Source organism: Fundulus heteroclitus, chromosome 21, assembly GCF_011125445.2.
Source record: "Fundulus heteroclitus isolate FHET01 chromosome 21, MU-UCD_Fhet_4.1, whole genome shotgun sequence".
Taxonomy (NCBI): Eukaryota; Metazoa; Chordata; class Actinopteri; order Cyprinodontiformes; family Fundulidae; genus Fundulus; species Fundulus heteroclitus.
In genome coordinates this window covers 41434725-41451738 of record NC_046381.1, presented here as the reverse complement: position 1 = coordinate 41451738, position 17014 = coordinate 41434725, and the positions used below count along the sequence as shown (strand labels likewise).

Sequence of the window (17014 nt, the reverse complement as noted above, 5' to 3'; positions counted from 1 at the left end):
CTGTTGTCCTTCCTCCACCGGCCGGTAGAGGGCAGTAGAGCTACATCACATTTGGCCTCAGCGTTTGTTTACCAGCAGCACACTAATGAAGTCATCTGTACTGTGACAGACACATTAGGCTCGTTTCATCACACTTTACTGACATAAAACTCACGACTTTAGGATTCATCGATGACTTTTACTTCTCAGTTTTGACTTAATTTAACAGATTTTATAAAAAGGAGGAGCAGGTTGGCCAAATATAGGCTGACGGGTTCAGACAGATCCTCCTGTTACTCCTCAGGTGTATTCTGTCTCCTCCTCAAGTAAAATGTGTCTGCTGGGATAAAAAAAAACACATTTCCTTGGCTTCACAGATTAAATAAATAAAGTTTTAACACGCGGGAAGCTCAGTTTTTATTCTGGCAGGGCTCATAAATCTCCTCTAATGAAAATGGGTCACAGACTGAGCTCAGACTGGGCGCCTCTTAACTCATTTCCCCCTTTCAGCTGCAGGTCAAATCAGGTCAAACACGGTGTCAGGAATAAAAACCTTAGTTTTTCTTTAAGTTGCATCTAATCTGGTATGAACTTTACTTTCTGCCTGAAAAATTAGGTTGAAACAATCAGATAAATCCAGTGATTTTACTTATTAAATGTTTCACTTTGGCTGGTAACTAACATTTTGCTGAATATCTTTTTTGCTACTATGACTTTATTTGCAGACAACTTCACATGTAAATAGGAATTTTTAAAGGGTTTGAGATGGAGAATGGAAACATCACAGGGCAAAAATAATAAAAATATGGTCTTCTCTCAGAGCAGTTCAGGATGCTACGTCTTGGTTTCCCTCAGTTTCTTTTCCTCTTTTAATTTAATTTAAAACGGGCATGATTAAGAGGTTTATGCATTAAAGCTAATGCATACATTAGCTTGTTTGAAGAGTCTAACTCTATAAAACTTGATTGAAACACTTTGTATTAAAAATTATGATACATTTTGTTTTAGAAAAATGCATTTATGGAATACTAATATAATGATTTTATACAGTATTTTATTTGATATTAGACTTATAAAATGTATTCTAATTAAATGATTTAAGCATATTTGGTTAATTGAAAATTATTTAATATCGGTCCTAAGTACAATATAAGTGCAACTAAAGTAAGAGATAACATATATTCTTGAGAAATATTTTTATTTCTTCCATTGTTTGGCAAACTTAATAGACATCTTTCATTTATTAAACTGATTAAAGGAAGCAAAAAGAAAGCAAGTATAAAAGCAAATAAAAGCATTTGGATAAGATTATTAAAATAATTTTGTAAAGCATACATACAGCAAAGATATTTTATGTATGGTGGTATGATGTTTTTAAATCTTAAATCTAAAATGCAACAAGAAATCAATTTTTAAGGAACTAAACTGGAGGTTTAATTCACTAAAAAGATACAAAAATCGAATATATTATTATAAAATGAATCTATTAATAGTTTAAAATAAACGTTATTCCTAAATTTAGGCTATGCAGTGGAACTCATCATGATTCTGATTTACGCTGATCTGCCAGTCAGCTGTAATTACAGCGGAGTCTGTAGGTGTGGTTGTTCGCTGCGCCCCCTGCCGGTGATGACGGTCACCGCACCCCCTCTTTTTTTCCCCTCTTTACTCCGTATGGTCACGTGACAGCAGCGAGCTTCAAACGGCTGTGAGTGCGGTGCTGCGCGAGCCTCATCATCCTCATCGCAACCGCCAGCAGAACCTCTGCAGGCGGCGGAGGAGAACCGAGCGAACCTCCCGGGGGTCTTCACCGAGCCGAGGAAGCGGGCGACATGGCGGGCCCCCGTTAGAACCGGAGCCAGATTTATCCTCTTTGTTCTAGCCCGACGCCTCGCTGTCTCTACGCGCCTCCGCCGAGGAGGGGCCGCCGAGGAGAAGGAGAAGCGCTCCCCGTTCCCCGTTCCCCGAGCCGAGCGGGAGGAGGCAGGAGCGGCCGAGCAGGGGGGCAGCTTTCCGCGCCGAAGACCTGCTTTCTTCGGTACCAGCCGAATGGCGGACCGCGAGGCGTCGCCGATACCGTTGGAGATCCGAGCCCGGCTGGCGGAGCTGGAGCTGGAGCTGTCAGAGGGTAAGAAACGAAGCAGAAAATGGGGGAGAGGGAGAAAAAAGGAGCGCAGACCTCCCCCTCCTCTCCTCCCTCCTCTCCATCCCCATCACCGCTCAGCTCCATCCTCACCGGGAGTCCGGCTACTAACGGAATCCGCCCCCCCCCCTCCTCCTCCTCCTCCTCCTCCTCCTCCTCCTCCTCCCATCCAGATGTTTGTCAGCCGGAGGAACCGGCCCGGGCGCTGCGCGGTTCGGCCGCCGCTCTTTGTCTCCGCGGCGCTGCTGGTTCCGCGGTCCGGATCCAGAACCGGAACCGCGGTGTGACCTTGAGACGCGGCCGGGCCGGCCTACCTGGCCGGGCTCAATAATAGCTTTGCGGCGCGGCGCGGTGCGGTGCGGTGCGGCGCTGCGTGACGCCGCAGCGGCGGCTGCCCGGCTCTGCGCGTGTTTGTCTGGGCCTGAGGAAGAGGAGGATGAGGAGGGAGAGGAGGATGAGGAGCAGGGTGGCCTCTCCTCTCCTCGGATGGAGTGTTTTCAGACAGAATCTCAGCTCACAGCTCTCCTGGCGGGCTCAGAAAATCAACTGCATGTTTAATTCATCCAGGCTGCAGAAGGCCCTGGATGTTTGGACCCAGCAGCACTGACAGCGAGCTGCTGCTTTAAAGGTGCGCTCAGCATCTGCAGCTCACCTGAGAAAGGTCCGATATTAAAGGTGCGCTCAGCGCCTGCAGCTCACCTGAGAAAGGTCCGACATTAAAGGTGCGCCCAGCGCCTGCAGCTCACCTGAGAAAGGTCCGATATTAAAGGTGCGCTCAGCGCCGCTTTAAAGAAAGGTCCGACATTAAAGGTGCGCTCAGCGATGCTTTAAATTCTGGGTCAAGCGCTGAATTATTCATAATTTAAAGGTCGACATGCAGTCAGGACCCAAACCGTCCGCAGAGGGGAACCTCCTCGTCCTCCTGATGGGCCCCGCCGTACCTACTGAGCTCAAGCCCAGGCGGCTGGGGGCCGTACCGGATATCCAGAACCGGCCGGGAACGTTCCTCAGAGCGGTTCTGCTGTCGGGTTGTGGTCCGATCACTCTGGGCCGGCAGAGGAAGCTGATGAGAAGGCCGGGACTTCTCTTTGAAACAAAGAAGCTGAAAGTGGGTCTGGACCTGTTGGTCCTGGTGTGGACGGGTCGTCGGTTCTGTCGTTGTATCATTTAAAAGACTCAGATTTCCTGCTTTTTCTGACGTGAAAAGAACATCTTTAAATTATTCCTTCTGTAGTTTTTCAGACTGAATAACAGAAACTGGGCGTTAACAGACTCTAAAGTCACTAAAGCTTAATTTAAGCTTTTATGGTTTAATAACTTCTAATGACTTCTGGTGCCGGGTACCTGCTGGTACCGGTTCTGGTTCTGATTCGACAGCATTTATGCTAGGTCTGAACTGTTTCGTTAGCTGTTAGCCGTCGTCAGTGACGGTAACAGCTTTTATTCGTGTTCCCCAGAGAACAGGAACCAGAGCTGTACGATACGTCTCTGTGACAGAACCAATGTTTACAGAACCTCACAGGTCCGCTGGAGGCAACGTTTAATCTGGAGCTCATACCTTCAGGCTTAAAACGCTGATTTAGATGTGCTGTAAGATTTCCATCGACATGCTGACGTCTGATCAGGACGCTGTAATAATTAAAAGGAGATTAGAGCTGAAAATGTGAGTTAATCATAATCCATAACGCCTCAATAGAAATTTAAATTCCTTCCTGCTCCTCTCATTCTGCCTCTGGCTTCAGTTTTAGACACCCTGCTGGTCCCAGATCAGACGGTTTTTGATTATTCTTCCCTCAGCAACAACTTCCACACCGAAGGGTGTTGTTAGCATTTAGGCACAGCGACACAGACGGAGATGTGTTTGATAAGGAGGACAAACGTTTAACATCATCTCTGAGTCCACAGAGCAGAATCTCTCTTTATGTGTCCTGGTTTCAGTAAATAAGGAATAAATAATTATCAGGAAATTAAACTGTGCTTCTGCCCTGGAGGTTCTGGGTTCAAATCCCACAGACTGGATCCCTGAGCATGACCCTTGACCCCAGAATGGTTCCCCGAGGGGCTGGTTAAATGCAGGGGACATTTATCATTTCATTGGAACGTTGCAATGACAAATAAAGATGATTATTATTATATTTAAGATTATTATTGAAGATTTCAACTCTGATCTCCTGCGTTTATGAATCTCTGAGCTGTAAATATGATCCCAGTTCCTCTCTAAGAGCCGTGAACCTATAAGAACACTGAAAGTATCCTGCTGGTAGTGGTCAGTGATCATTTTAATTTAGCAGCACAGGTTTATTTTAAAATAAAAACGTGAAAACAGAGTTCACCCTTTATTAGCAGCATTAGCGCCGTTAGCATTAGTAGCTAAACTGATGTCTCCTTTTACAGCGGACATCCTTCAGTTCTCCAAAAGGCTGCCAACATTTCTAAAGCTAACATATTTTAAAACAAAGGTTTAAAGTTTAAAGGTGTAAACCTTAAAAAAAAGAACAGTTTTGTTGTAAAACATCCAGCCTTCATGTTATCTGCTGAACGTGTCGCTCTTTTGACTTCAGCTCAAACCTTTTGTGTTTCCTCTGAGTTTAAAAGACGCCTCCACGCTGAGGACAGATGTCTGCACCCAGTGACGACTTCTACACCGAAGAGTGGTGTAGTAGTAGGTTAGGTGTGAGGCGTTCACTGAGCGGCTAAAGATGGGATTTTTAACCCAGTCCAGCGTATTGCAGTGACTGAAATTAACTTCCTGATTCATCAACCAAGCATATTTTTTACCGGCCAAAATATTAATCCTGACTGACTGACCTGCTAAATATCTCCACATAATGCCGCTACGTAATTAGCCTGAGCTAAACGCTAGCTGTTAGCAGACGGACATGATGTAGTTGCTGTCGCTCTCGCGTCACGTGTGTGATTGTTGTCCTATTTCAATTCAATTCAATTTAATTTTATTTATATAGCACCAATTCATGAAACATGTCATCTCAAGGAACTTTACAAAGTCAAATTCAATCAGTTTATACAGTTTGGTCAAAAATGTCCTATATAAGGGAACCAGTTGATTGCTTCAAAGTCCCAACAAGCAGCATTCACTCCTCCTGAAAGAGCGTAGAGCCACAGTGGACAGTCGTCTGCATTGTTGATGGCTTTGCAGCAATCCCTCATACTGAGCATGCATGAGGCGACAGTGGAGAGGAAAACTCCCCTTTAACAGGGAGGAGAACCTCCAGCAGAACCAGAACCAGGCTCAGTGTGAACGCTCATCTGCCTCCACCCACTGGGGGTTAGAGAAGACAGAGCAGAGACACAGAAAGCTCAGAAGCTCACATTGACCCAGGAGTACTTTCTATGTTAGATGGTAATAGAGGATGATCTGCCTCCCCTGATGATGTCACAGCTAACAGAACACCAGACCAGGTGTACCTTCTATGAAGAGAAAAAAGACAGAGAACAAAGAGGTGAAATAACAACAAACAATGCAGATTGGAGAGCAGTAGGAGAACTCAGCAGAGAGAGAGAATTAGACCCTGATGTCCTCCAGCAGCCTAAGCCTATAGCAGCATAACTATAGAGGTAGCTCAGGGTAACATGAGCCACTCTGACTAGAAGCTTTGTCACAAAGGAAAGTTTTAAGATTAGTCTTAAAAGTAGACAGGGTGTCTGCCTCATGGACCAAAACTGGGAGTTGGTTCCACAGGAGAGGAGCCTGATAACTAAAGGATCTGCCTCCCATTCTACTTTTAGAGACTCTAGGAACCACCAGCAGACCTGCAGTCTGAGAGCGAAGTGCTCTGTTAGGAACATACGGGGTAATCAGAGCTCTGATATATGATGGAGCTTGATTATTAAGGCCTTTATACGTTAGAAGGAGAATTTTAAATTCTATTCTTCTCCTATGAGCTGACAGCAGAGGAACATAAAGAAGCATCCACCCAGATGACTGAAAAACATGATTTATCTTGTACTAACTCGCTACATGGCGGCTAGCCCTCTGAAATTTACTCACATTTGGCGTCTGGCGAGTGTTAATTTCGGGCCCTGATGTTGATGTGAAGCAGGTTGTGGGTTTGTCTGCAGCCGTCCTGCAGAAAGCTCTGCAGACATGCAGCTGTTCCCAAACTGAACAATGACAACGTTTTATTTCTGCTAAAGTCCCACTAATAAATCTAATAAAGACTCAGGAATGTGTCGGTCAGGGTTATGCTATGTTTTCAGTTCTGATCATCAGTCATTGTGGTTTTAACTAATTAAAATCAGCAGAAGGACAGTGACTGCTCCTTTAATCAGACGGTGCTAGTCAGGGTTCGCCGTGTCTAATATCGGCGCCACAGGAATGTTGGGACTGCAGGGATTCAGACGCTTCTGCAGCCGGCGCTGTAATTCTGGGCTGGGACGGATTCCCAGCTGCCACTTTCTGCTCTTCCCTCATTTAGGCAGCAGGAGCTGAGCTGCTGCCTAAATGAAGCGTTTCAGTGCTTTAATCACAATTTATCTGGGTCCAAACGCACCAGTCAGATAAAGTCTGTGTGCTTTTACCGACCTGAGTGCAGTGGTTAGAAAGCAACAAAGTGACGGCATCATTCAGGTAAACCGGGTTTTAGTTCCTGAAGTTGAAGGAGAATGAGGGAAATAAACCAGATGTGTCTGTTCTGGAGCGTAGAACAGGAATGTACAGAATGCTCAGGCTGGGTTCAGCGTCCCCTCATCTATACTGTGTGGAGAAACGTTTCACATTTTAACTCGTTACAACCGCAAACCTCAGCGTGTTTCACTGACTGTTTGACGTAACAGAGGAAAATAAAGCAGGAACAGCAGACGGCTGGGTGTCGTCTAGGATGAGCCGATTCTATACGATTCTCGATACATAGACAAAGTCATTCAATCAACAAAACCAGCCAAATATTATATTTATGTTCAATTTATTGAACACTGATATATTAACAGGAAAACAAAGTGAATTAGTTCAATGCATTTAACATGTCACAGAAACCAAAAATGTCCCAAACGTCTCATTTTAATGACGAAGGCGCTTCTAAAATCCTGACGGCCATTCAGCAAATTCGTCTCACTTGCTCTTCCTGGCTGTGAACAGTAATGGTGAGCTGTGATAACGCCCCCTAGGGGTTGGGAGGTATATCAACATTGAAAGCCAGAATATCGACATTAAATAGTTTTTAAAAACATCAATATTAATCTTTGTATCGATTGTATGCACAGCCCTAGTTTTTATAAGCTTTTAATGTTCTACATATGAAAATCTGAAAGCTGTGGCAGATAAAATGCCAGGAACCCCCCCCCCCCCCCCCCCCCCCACACCGCTGCTGAAACGACTCAGAAATCACAGCCACGACAATAAAAACACAACTTTATTATTTATTATTACTCACCTAGGCATGCTGGATGCTTGAGACTGAAGGTGAAACTCGTGGCTTCAACCTCTCTTTCGTTGATTGGCCTTATAATGTTCTGACATCCCAAAGCCCACGGCTCTATTCAGAACCAGAGAACGTCAGGAGCAGCACACAGGCACTAAAGATGTTTGTGGAGAACCGATGTTCCACTAAATCCTCCCGTTCCCTCCAGGTTTCCTCCGGTTTAACTCGCTTTTATAATCCTTCAGCAAACATGGCGACATCAGAACCAGAAAAACCCGCTGCCTGTAGAAAGGCCTCCTGGGTTCAGTGTTTGACTCCCAGAGCAGCAGCTGAGGGTCCGGTGGCGTGTCAGAGGTGACTCTGTGCAGATAATCAGCGCTCCACCTGTTAATTAGATGAAGTCAGCTATCAGCAGAGCAGATAAGCACCCTGAAGCCTGGAGGTGCTGAAAGGAACGATTATCTGCTGCTGCTTCAGCACATCAGACCTAATGGAGCTGCTAGATTTACTGGTTCAGGAGCTGCTGTAACGTTTGTGCCGGGCCGAGGAGGTCCAGGTCTCTGGACCAGGACGCCGTCGCTGCTGCCGCCTGTTTCCTCCTCACATCAGAGCTTTTCTTCAGCAGCTGAATATTCATGAGCCGTGTTGATTCTGGAGCTTCAGCTCTGCAGCGCTGCAGATTCTGCCGTTCCCTCGTTAGCCGCCGCGCTCGTCTGCGGCCCGAAGCGCCGCCTTTCAGGTCAGCTTTGTCTCTCTGGTGTAATTTATGCAAACTTTACTCCAGGAAGGGTTCAGGCTGCAGGGCTCCGAGTGGATTCCTGCTAAAATGAACAATATTCCACGTCTGGCTTTAGTCTCCTGGTACATTTAGATCAGGAAACCCAAATATTCACCCAAAAACCTAATCGGCAATGTGCAGCTCTGCAAAGAAAGGAACTAAAAGTGAGTAAAAGTTCCTTGAAATGAGCATTTCTCCTGGATCTGAGAAGGTAAATAAGATGATCTGCCAGTGGAAAGAGACTTAACACAGGAACAAGTCATCTCCATCGTCTGATTTCTAGTTCTACTTTATCTAATTGTTTTATTTTAGTGGTAAAATACTCATTCTATCAACAGATAATATTAATTAACAGCTCAGATCAGGGACAAAGACACATTTCAAGAACATTTGACTCTTTTATCCGTTTATTGAAGTGTGAATGGTTCTGGTCCATTACGGTTCACCTGCTGCAGACCAGATGTTCTCCTCCTGAGGACAGGACTGGGTTGGTTTAGGTGCTCCTTCCTGGGCTCAGCTAGAACCCAGGAGAACCCAGTAGAACCCTGACAGGACGGCGGACATGTCTCCGTGTGTTAAATGCAGCTGAGCGGCGCCGGCGGGGGACCGGCTGCCGGATTGATTGACGTGTTGCTCAGATGTGCCGTAATTACTGGGCAGAGGAGGAGCGGCGTGGTTCCGGTTCTGGAGGCTGGTGACAGCTGGCTGACTGATGCGTCGGCGGGCCTTCAGAGCCCGGCGCCGCTCACAGTGACGTCCGTCTCCGTCGCTGAGACCCAGAGACAAACAGAACCACGGCTGTGGGCCGCTCTGTGGGCGCGTCGTGTCGTCCCACCGCTCAAAGACGACAGCCTGGATCCAGAACGTCCAGAACCACCAGGGTCCGCTTGGCCCACCTGATACCCCTGATTTACAGGTCACTGGGCAACAGAACATTCATTTTGGACCTTTGATCGGACCTGATGGATCTCTTCCACTGCAGCCTTTCTGCTTTACTGTGCTTCAGTACCAGAACCAGAGAGATCCGCTGGTACCGAGCAGCACATGGTCCACACGTTGCTCAGTAAGCCGTAGAGACGTTCCCTGACCTGGAGGTCCGACTGGTCGGTGAGACGGCGGCGCTGATCCAAACGCCTCCTACAGGCCAGATGTGACGGGTCACATGATGCCGAGACGTTTCTGGGTCAGGCACAAAATTAACTTTTACACGTTGCTGTAAAAAACAGAACCCTGAGTCCGTTCACACTGAGCCTGGTTCTGGTTCTGCTGGAGGTTCTCCTCCCTGTTAAAGGGGAGTTTTCCTCTCCACTGTCGCTTCATGCATGCTCAGTATGAGGGATTGCTGCAAAGCCATCAACAATGCAGACGACTGTCCACTGTGGCTCTACGCTCTTTCAGGAGGAGTGAATGCTGCTTGGAGAGACTTGATGCAACCTGCTGGGTTTCCTTAGAGAGGAAACCTTCTCACCTGCTGCTATATAAATAAAGTTTCATTGAAACTGAATACAAAAAGTGATATTATAGTTAAATAATATGAGTAAATCCAGACATTATGTCAGAGGGCTGATGTCTTTCTGCTTTGGTTCACAGCTAACAGGAACTCCAGATAAGGAGTCGTGTCTTCAGCTGCTGAACATCAGATCTGATTCTTTATTTCAGCAGGAAGGTTTAACTTGTAGCCGCCGCCTGCTTTAATGAATGCCGCTGAATGCTTAGCATCTGAAGGCGATTAGCTAACAGTCCTGCGTTAGCTAAGTACCGCGATGCTCCACCACCGATATGTCGGTATTACATCGTGAAGCCCAGTTAGAACCACAAGTTTTAGCTCTTTAGTTCAGTCTGGAGTCTTTATGCGCCTCCTGTCTCCTCCATCTGTAGTTAGAGCGTTAAATCATGGCAGCCACGCCTCGTTTGGATGCTTTTAGCTGGCGGATAGAAAGCTAGCCTCATTTTTCTGGCTCAATGACGACTGATTAGTGAGTTTCTGAGTCTTGATCAGAACTTCAGTTTGAGATGATGAGTCCGTGGCGGGTTTCTGAGTCGGATCCTCGGCTTCTCCTGTTTTTACTCGTTCAGAGTGAAGGAGGATAAAACCGACGTCTGAGCGTCAAACATTCGCTCCGTTCAGCTAACCAGAGCTCCTGGAAGGCTCTCATTGAGTCCTGATGAGACGTCTACGTCAGAAACCACACTGCAAAAACGGATCTAAAAATAAATAAAATGTTCTTAAAGTTAGTGTATTTGTCCTTGATTTGAGCAGGTAAATAAGATTATCTGCCAATGGAATGCGTATTTTGACCCCCAAAATAAGATAATTAGACATCCTGTACTTGAAATAAGGTGATGGAGATGAGTTGTTCCTATTTTAAGTTCAAAAATCTCATTCCGTTGGCAAATAATCTTATTTACCTGCTCAAATCAAGGACAAATACACTAATTTTAAGAACATTTTACTTATTTTAAGTTACGTTTTTGCAGTGCAGCAGAGCGACCCGATGAAATGAAGCCGCTTATCGTTCAGGTTAACAAGAAGCAGCCGCTCAAAACAAGGAGGCGATATTTTAAGATTATATTAAGATTACAGCGGCTTTAATGGGAATATTCTAGCACCTAAACATGCTTGATGAAGAAAAACAGACATCACTACCAAACGAGCTAATTAAAGACAACATCACCTTATAAAGCTCCTTCCTGTTAGCATTTCTAATGATGTAGAAATACGAGAATCTTTAGAGGCAGGCTGTGGGAGTTGAACCCAGAACCTCTCCAGGCAGCAGTGCCTTGCTCACTGACCACCAGTCTCCATTAGGAATTGAACATCTGGATTAAAGTTTGTTTTTTATGCCGTAGAAAAGTCTGGAAACTGTTTGATTTGACAAGAGAGCTGCATAAAAAAGCCCGTTTAGCTTTTTTATCTTCATCTTGTTTTGGTTCTGATGACTTAGAGGAGAATCTGATCTCAGTCTGACAGAAACCGGACCCTGAGCCTCTCAGAGCAGAACATCTGGGTCCAAACAGGGTTCCTCCTGAAATGCTGCTGTAGTTTAACTCCACACACACCCAGACGCTCCACGTTCCTCTCATCATTCAGGTTCTTCTGGGTCAGCACTGGTTCTGGACCGCTTTCTGACCTCCAGACTGAGCCGCTGATGCTCTCTGGGAGTGGTTCTGGTGGACCGGACCCTGCTGACCCGCTTCTGTTCTGGTGTTGGTCCAGATGGAGGCTTTCTGAGGGTCGCCTACTTCCTGTTGTCAGACTGGAGGAGTTAAAGCAGATAACCAGGCTGCTCTGGTTCACTTTGGCAGCTGTTGTTTCAGTCTGGTTCTGACCCGTCAGAACCATGGGTCCGCTGCTGAGCAACGGTTCTGTTCATCAGCCGGTTCTCTCATGTGGACCGTGGCTGTCCTGCAGGCCCGGTTCTGCCCAGATGAGCCCAAAGTCCCCTGAGCACGACGCATGGAGCTGCTGGGTTGTTTCTGTGTGAGAGGTTCAAAAAGCGTCACACTGCAAAAAGGGAACAAAAAGTCAGTAAAATTTTCTTGAAATTAGTGTATTTTCCTTAATTTGAGCAGGGAAATAACAATATCTGCCAATGGAATGAGCATTTTACCCATAAAATAAGATAATTGGATAGACTGCACTTCAAATAACATAAGGCAGATGAGTTGTTCCTGTTTTAGGTGCAAAAATCTCATTCTATTGGCAGATCATTTAAACTTGCTGCTCAAATCAAGGACAAATTCACCAATTTCACAAAAGTCTTCCGTTCTTTTAGTTCCTTTTTTGCAGTGCAGTTTTCCTTTTAATCGACACTAAAACCGTTGCTGTTTTCCTTCAGCTTGTTTAAAGCAACAAACCAGAACATTAAAAACATCCAATCGTCCTTCACTCTCTGGACTCTGTGTCTGACGTTGTTATTGTCCTCAGTGATGGAGCAGCCTGCAGCCTGCAGACTGATACTCAGGCAGGTTGGAGGTGAAATACCCGCATCCACAGCTTTATAAACATTCAGAACCGTCCCTCTGTGCTAAATCAGTGAAATCACAACGTTCTGCTGGGATTGAACATTTCTAACATTTCTGGAGACGTCAGCCTCACTCAGCATGGCTGGAACATAGCAGGCCGCTTTAAAGGACGCCACACTGCAAAAAGGGAACTAAAAGTAAGTAAAACTTTCTAGAAATGTGTCTATTTTTCATTGATTTTGAGCAGGTAAATAAGACTATTTGCCAATGGGATTAGTAGTTCTACCCCTAAAATAAGATAATTAGAGATTCTGCACTTGAAAAATGATGATGGAGATGAATTGTTCCTATTTTAAGGGCAAAAATCTTATTCCATTGGCAAATAATCTTATTTACCTGCTCAAATCAAGTAAAAATGCACTAATTTCAAGAACAATTTACTTAATTTTGGTTCCCTTTTTGCAGTGCAGCTCCTCCTGATGATTGTTAATATTAACTGATTGTTTAAACGCAAGTTTCGAGATTTTTGTTATGATTGTCATTTTTATCATATTAACGGAGGAAGAAAAAACTATATAAGCCTCAAGAATCGGCCCAAATGGGCAGAACATATCAGTATCGGTTAGACTGATGTCTGAATAATTGGTATCGGTATCGGCCTTAAAGAACCTGCATCGGTCAGTCTCTAGTTTGGAGACTTTTACTTTTTTTTAACGTGTCCTGTGTGGCATTAAGATTTATTGTGTTAATGCCAAAAAGAGCCCAACAGATTTTACAGGTGGAGCCTTACTGCTTTCACCATAGAGCTCCGCTTGATTTATATATAAAAGAAGTTTTATTAGATTTTATTCTGAGATTATTTCAGATTCAACAGGTAAAAGAGAAAGAAAGGAAGAGAAACAGATGAGATAAAATGCTAAAAGGTCAAAAAGGTGACAAAGATAGAGGAGAGGAAAGGAGAGAGTGATATAACATCCTCAGTCTGCTTCTACAGCTGCAAAGAGAGATATAAAGAACAGCAGGACCAGCTGATAAAGTATTACAGGAACAAACACCTTGATACCATCACTGATGAATATACAGTTTTATTTAATATAACATGTAGAAAGTGTGAGCTAATCCTAATGATGGGGATTCTTTTTGAAGAGTTTCTGACTCCAGTGACGAAGAACAAACAGGCTAACTGGGCAATGAAATAATCTCTTCTGGAGTCCCTCAGGAATCTGTTCCTGCTGCTAAGTGATTCACATCATACATTATCGCTCTGGAAACAAATAGATCTCATAAAGAAAATGTTAAACTTTAACCTAAAGTAAACAGTGACACAGAACTTCAGCAAAAAATCAACAAGAAAGCAAATATACGGATAAACGAGGCTGAAATTGACGGAATTTAAGAGAATAAAAATCTGGGGAAAAATGTTTGATCCAAAATCTACAGCAGAGACTCAGTGGAGAAAGTCTTGCATTCTGAATGTTGTGGGTTCAATTCCCCAGCCGTGAACTGAAGATGTGGCAGAGGGAGGGGGCTGTCTTACTTTATGCTCCTTTAGCCAGAAGAAGAAAATACGGTGACACGCTAACGTGTCCATGCTTCTGCACGGTTACCTCAGCTGCTGTTCTTTAATGAAGCTGCAGGAACGCTGCGGTAAATCAGCGTCTCAGTGTCTCTGAGCGGCGTCTCTAGTTCTGCTTGACCTCCTGTGCTGCTCAGACCTGCTGGACACGCAGCACCGGGTCGCTCCGGTCTGGTCAGACTAACACCAGGAGCTCAAATGTCTGAACCGGTGAACCTTCATCATGCTGGACGCCACCGCAGCACAAGTTCATCTGCAGAGGAGAACCCTGCTGTCCTCCATCAAGGCTAAAATTAAACATCAGGAAGACACGAGGTTTAGGCTGATCAGCCACTGAGCGACAGCACCAAGCAGCCGGGGCGTGGTTCGGCCGCAGAAAATAGTCCCACATCCAGCTGCTTCCTGATGTCAGAGTCTAAACGTGTAAAAATCAGCTCTGCAGCTCCGGTTGATCGGCTCAGACTGAAGAGTCGCTGCTCCTTTAAGACAAAGCCGAGCAGAGAATCAGGCCTGGAGGCTCTGCTGCAGAGGACACGACAGGTGCTGAGCAGAACCTGCTGTAGAGACGCTGTGAGGGAGGAGAGCGTCTCTGCTGGGCCTCAGAGGCTCCGGCCTGATGTCCGTCCTCCATGGCCGCCTGGCGTTACAGCTGCCGACCAATCAGAGAGGAGGGCCGCCGGCGACCAATCAGGGAGGAGGGCCGCCGCGCCGCACACACACATCCAGCCACCTTGGCAGGTAGCGGCGCTTCTCTCATCTGATGCTCCAAATCCAAGATGGCCGACTCCGGCTCTCTCCAGGAGAACCGTTGCCAGGCAACAGCCTCCCAGCTCAGCTGCGCTGCGAGTGGAAGATGGCGTCTCCCCGAGGACCTCGGGTGTGTTTGTAGGAGAGCGGAGCAGAGAATGTTGTTACACTGCGGCTGATCAGAGAGGAAGAGGAGGAGGAGGAGGAGGAGGAGGGGGGGGGGGGTGGGGGGGGGGAAGGCCTCAGCCGGTTTCTAAAGCACGCAGGCCAAGCTTACCGGCACGGATCAGCAGATTGGACCCAGATGTTCTGGCCGGCGTCCACCGTCAGATTATCAACTCTTTTCTTTCTCCGTCTGATTTAAATCATTTGATTTTATTCTGATTAAAAACATCTGATGCCTGTTTCCTCTCTGGCTCGTATTTGTTCAGGTTTCAGCCCGACGCCTCTCACACGTCCCATCCCATAATTCCCCCTCATTGGTGTTCCTGCCCACATGTTCCTAGCCTAGAGGCTCCCGCCGTTCAGCGTTTGGAGTCCAGGATGTCAGCAGACGTCTTTCTCTTGTCTCACCACGACTTTAATCAGAATAAAGACGTTGTTCCTGTCGCTGCTCTCAGGTTATCCATGTGAAGAAAGTTCAGCTTTAATGGTTTAGACCAGGGGTGTCAAACTCATTTTGGTTCAGCTTAATCTGATCTCAAGAGGGCCACACGAGTAAACTAATTGCAAGATTAAATAGAACTAATAAAAGTGGACTTGTTGTTGTTTTTTATATTAAGTTAATTTCACTTTTACACAATATATTAAGAAAAGTATGTGCAATTTCAACAATACTTTTACTCAGTTAAACATTTACTTTAGTGCATTATGCATAAGAACTGATCACAGTGATTGGACAATGTTGAAAAACATTTATTCACATTTTTTGGAACTTAAAAACTCTGTCCTACATGACAAAATACATCAAACAGATAAAAATTAAGAAATTATTTAATTTTTTCCACACCTGAAGCTTAATCTGCTAATTAAAACACAGCGCCCCTCGTGGACAATATAGGAACTTCAGATTTTCAATAATTGTTTTATCATTCTCTTCCTTTTATCTTGTCCACTTGTGAAAGTCAAATCTGATGAGCTCTTTGTGGCATCTTATTGCCACATTGCCAGACAGGACACTGGAATTTTTTTTTTTTTTTTTTTTTTTTTTTTTTTTTTTATAATGATAATGCATTTAGCCACAGGGCCGGACTAAATTGTTCGTATGTTTGACACTCCTGGTTTAAACGGGGGCGGCTTGTCAATAGGAGGCGCTGGGGGGAACATTAGAGGGAAAAGGTTTAGACACAGTAAACGTAAATTAAGAAATAAAAAGTAATTATCACATCTGTTGCCTCATAAAATGTGTTCAGCATTCCCGTTCCATCTCAGGGTTTATTTGGGTTATTTTAATGATTCAGCGGCAAACAGATGAGTGTGTAATACGCTTCATGCCGGTCTCTGATTGGTTACTGAAAGATCGCCTTCAGGCCAATCATTCTTTTTTAATTGATTCTTTTTATTTTGTGGTACTAGTGTCCGTTTGTGACTATAGGCTGGCAGGAAATGGGGTTGAGACGGAGCAGGAAGACGTGGCAAACGTCCAGGAGTGGGGAATAGAACCTGGGACTGCTGCGTAGAGGACTAAGACCTCCAAACCTCTACCACACAGATTAATTCATGATAACTGTCCATCAAACAGACATTCGGTTTATTTATGGACGGGTTTGTCTTCATGTTGGGTTCATTGTTGTGGAAATCCCTGATGTTTGCCGTCCCACATAAACTGAGTTTAAGGGAGAATCTGGTCTTAGTGTGAAAACAGTGAAGCTGTTCTCTGCTTTGTTGGTGATTTTCACCTGATGTTTAGAAGCAGAAAGTAAACACATCCTGTTTAAATGAGTTAGCAGATGAGTGATAAAATCCACTAAAACCACTGATTCCATTACCAGAGTCGCTGTGACAGAATGCGACTGGTCCAGTGAGGTCTGCAGACATCTGGCTGAAGACCTCGGCACATCTGGGTCAGGTTGAGGTCTGGACTGTGGACCATCTCAGTAGACGCCTGGACTCTTTCTTCGTTCTGCCGTCCTGTTGTGGGTTTCTGGCTATTTTAGGGATCATTGATGAGCCGCTTTGAGTCATCCTCCAGCTGTTTGACAGATGCTCTCACATCTGCCTCTAGACCACTTTGGTTCACAGAGCAGTTCACGGTCGGGTCAGCGCCTGTCCTGCCCGGCCCAGGATGGCGTCACACCTCCAGCACCATGCTCTGCAGTAGCTGGAGGTGCATGGATGGTTTCCTCCTAGCATGCTGCTGTTCACTAGGATCAGACATCAGGCTGCTGGTTCATCCAGCCGCAGCGCTGCTAAGCTGCTCTAGAGCTGGACGATACAGAAAAAAAACA

At 45.4% G+C, this 17014-nt stretch overlaps 1 protein-coding gene across 3 annotated transcripts in view; it reads left to right on the top strand.

Moving 5' to 3' along the window:
- Positions 1 to 1636: 1636 nt before the first annotated feature.
- The window catches only part of LOC105920597 (disco-interacting protein 2 homolog C), a 78902-nt gene continuing 63524 nt past the window's right edge, over positions 1637 to 17014 (top strand). For 2 of the 3 annotated variants that reach the window (XM_036124931.1, XM_036124932.1), the window contains exon 1: positions 1637 to 2107. In XM_036124931.1, coding sequence (XP_035980824.1) covers positions 2029 to 2107 — 79 coding nt within the window. In that variant the 5' untranslated portion in view covers positions 1637 to 2028. The remainder of the gene's footprint in view (positions 2108 to 17014) is intronic. The other variant, XM_036124933.1, reaches the window with a different exon arrangement.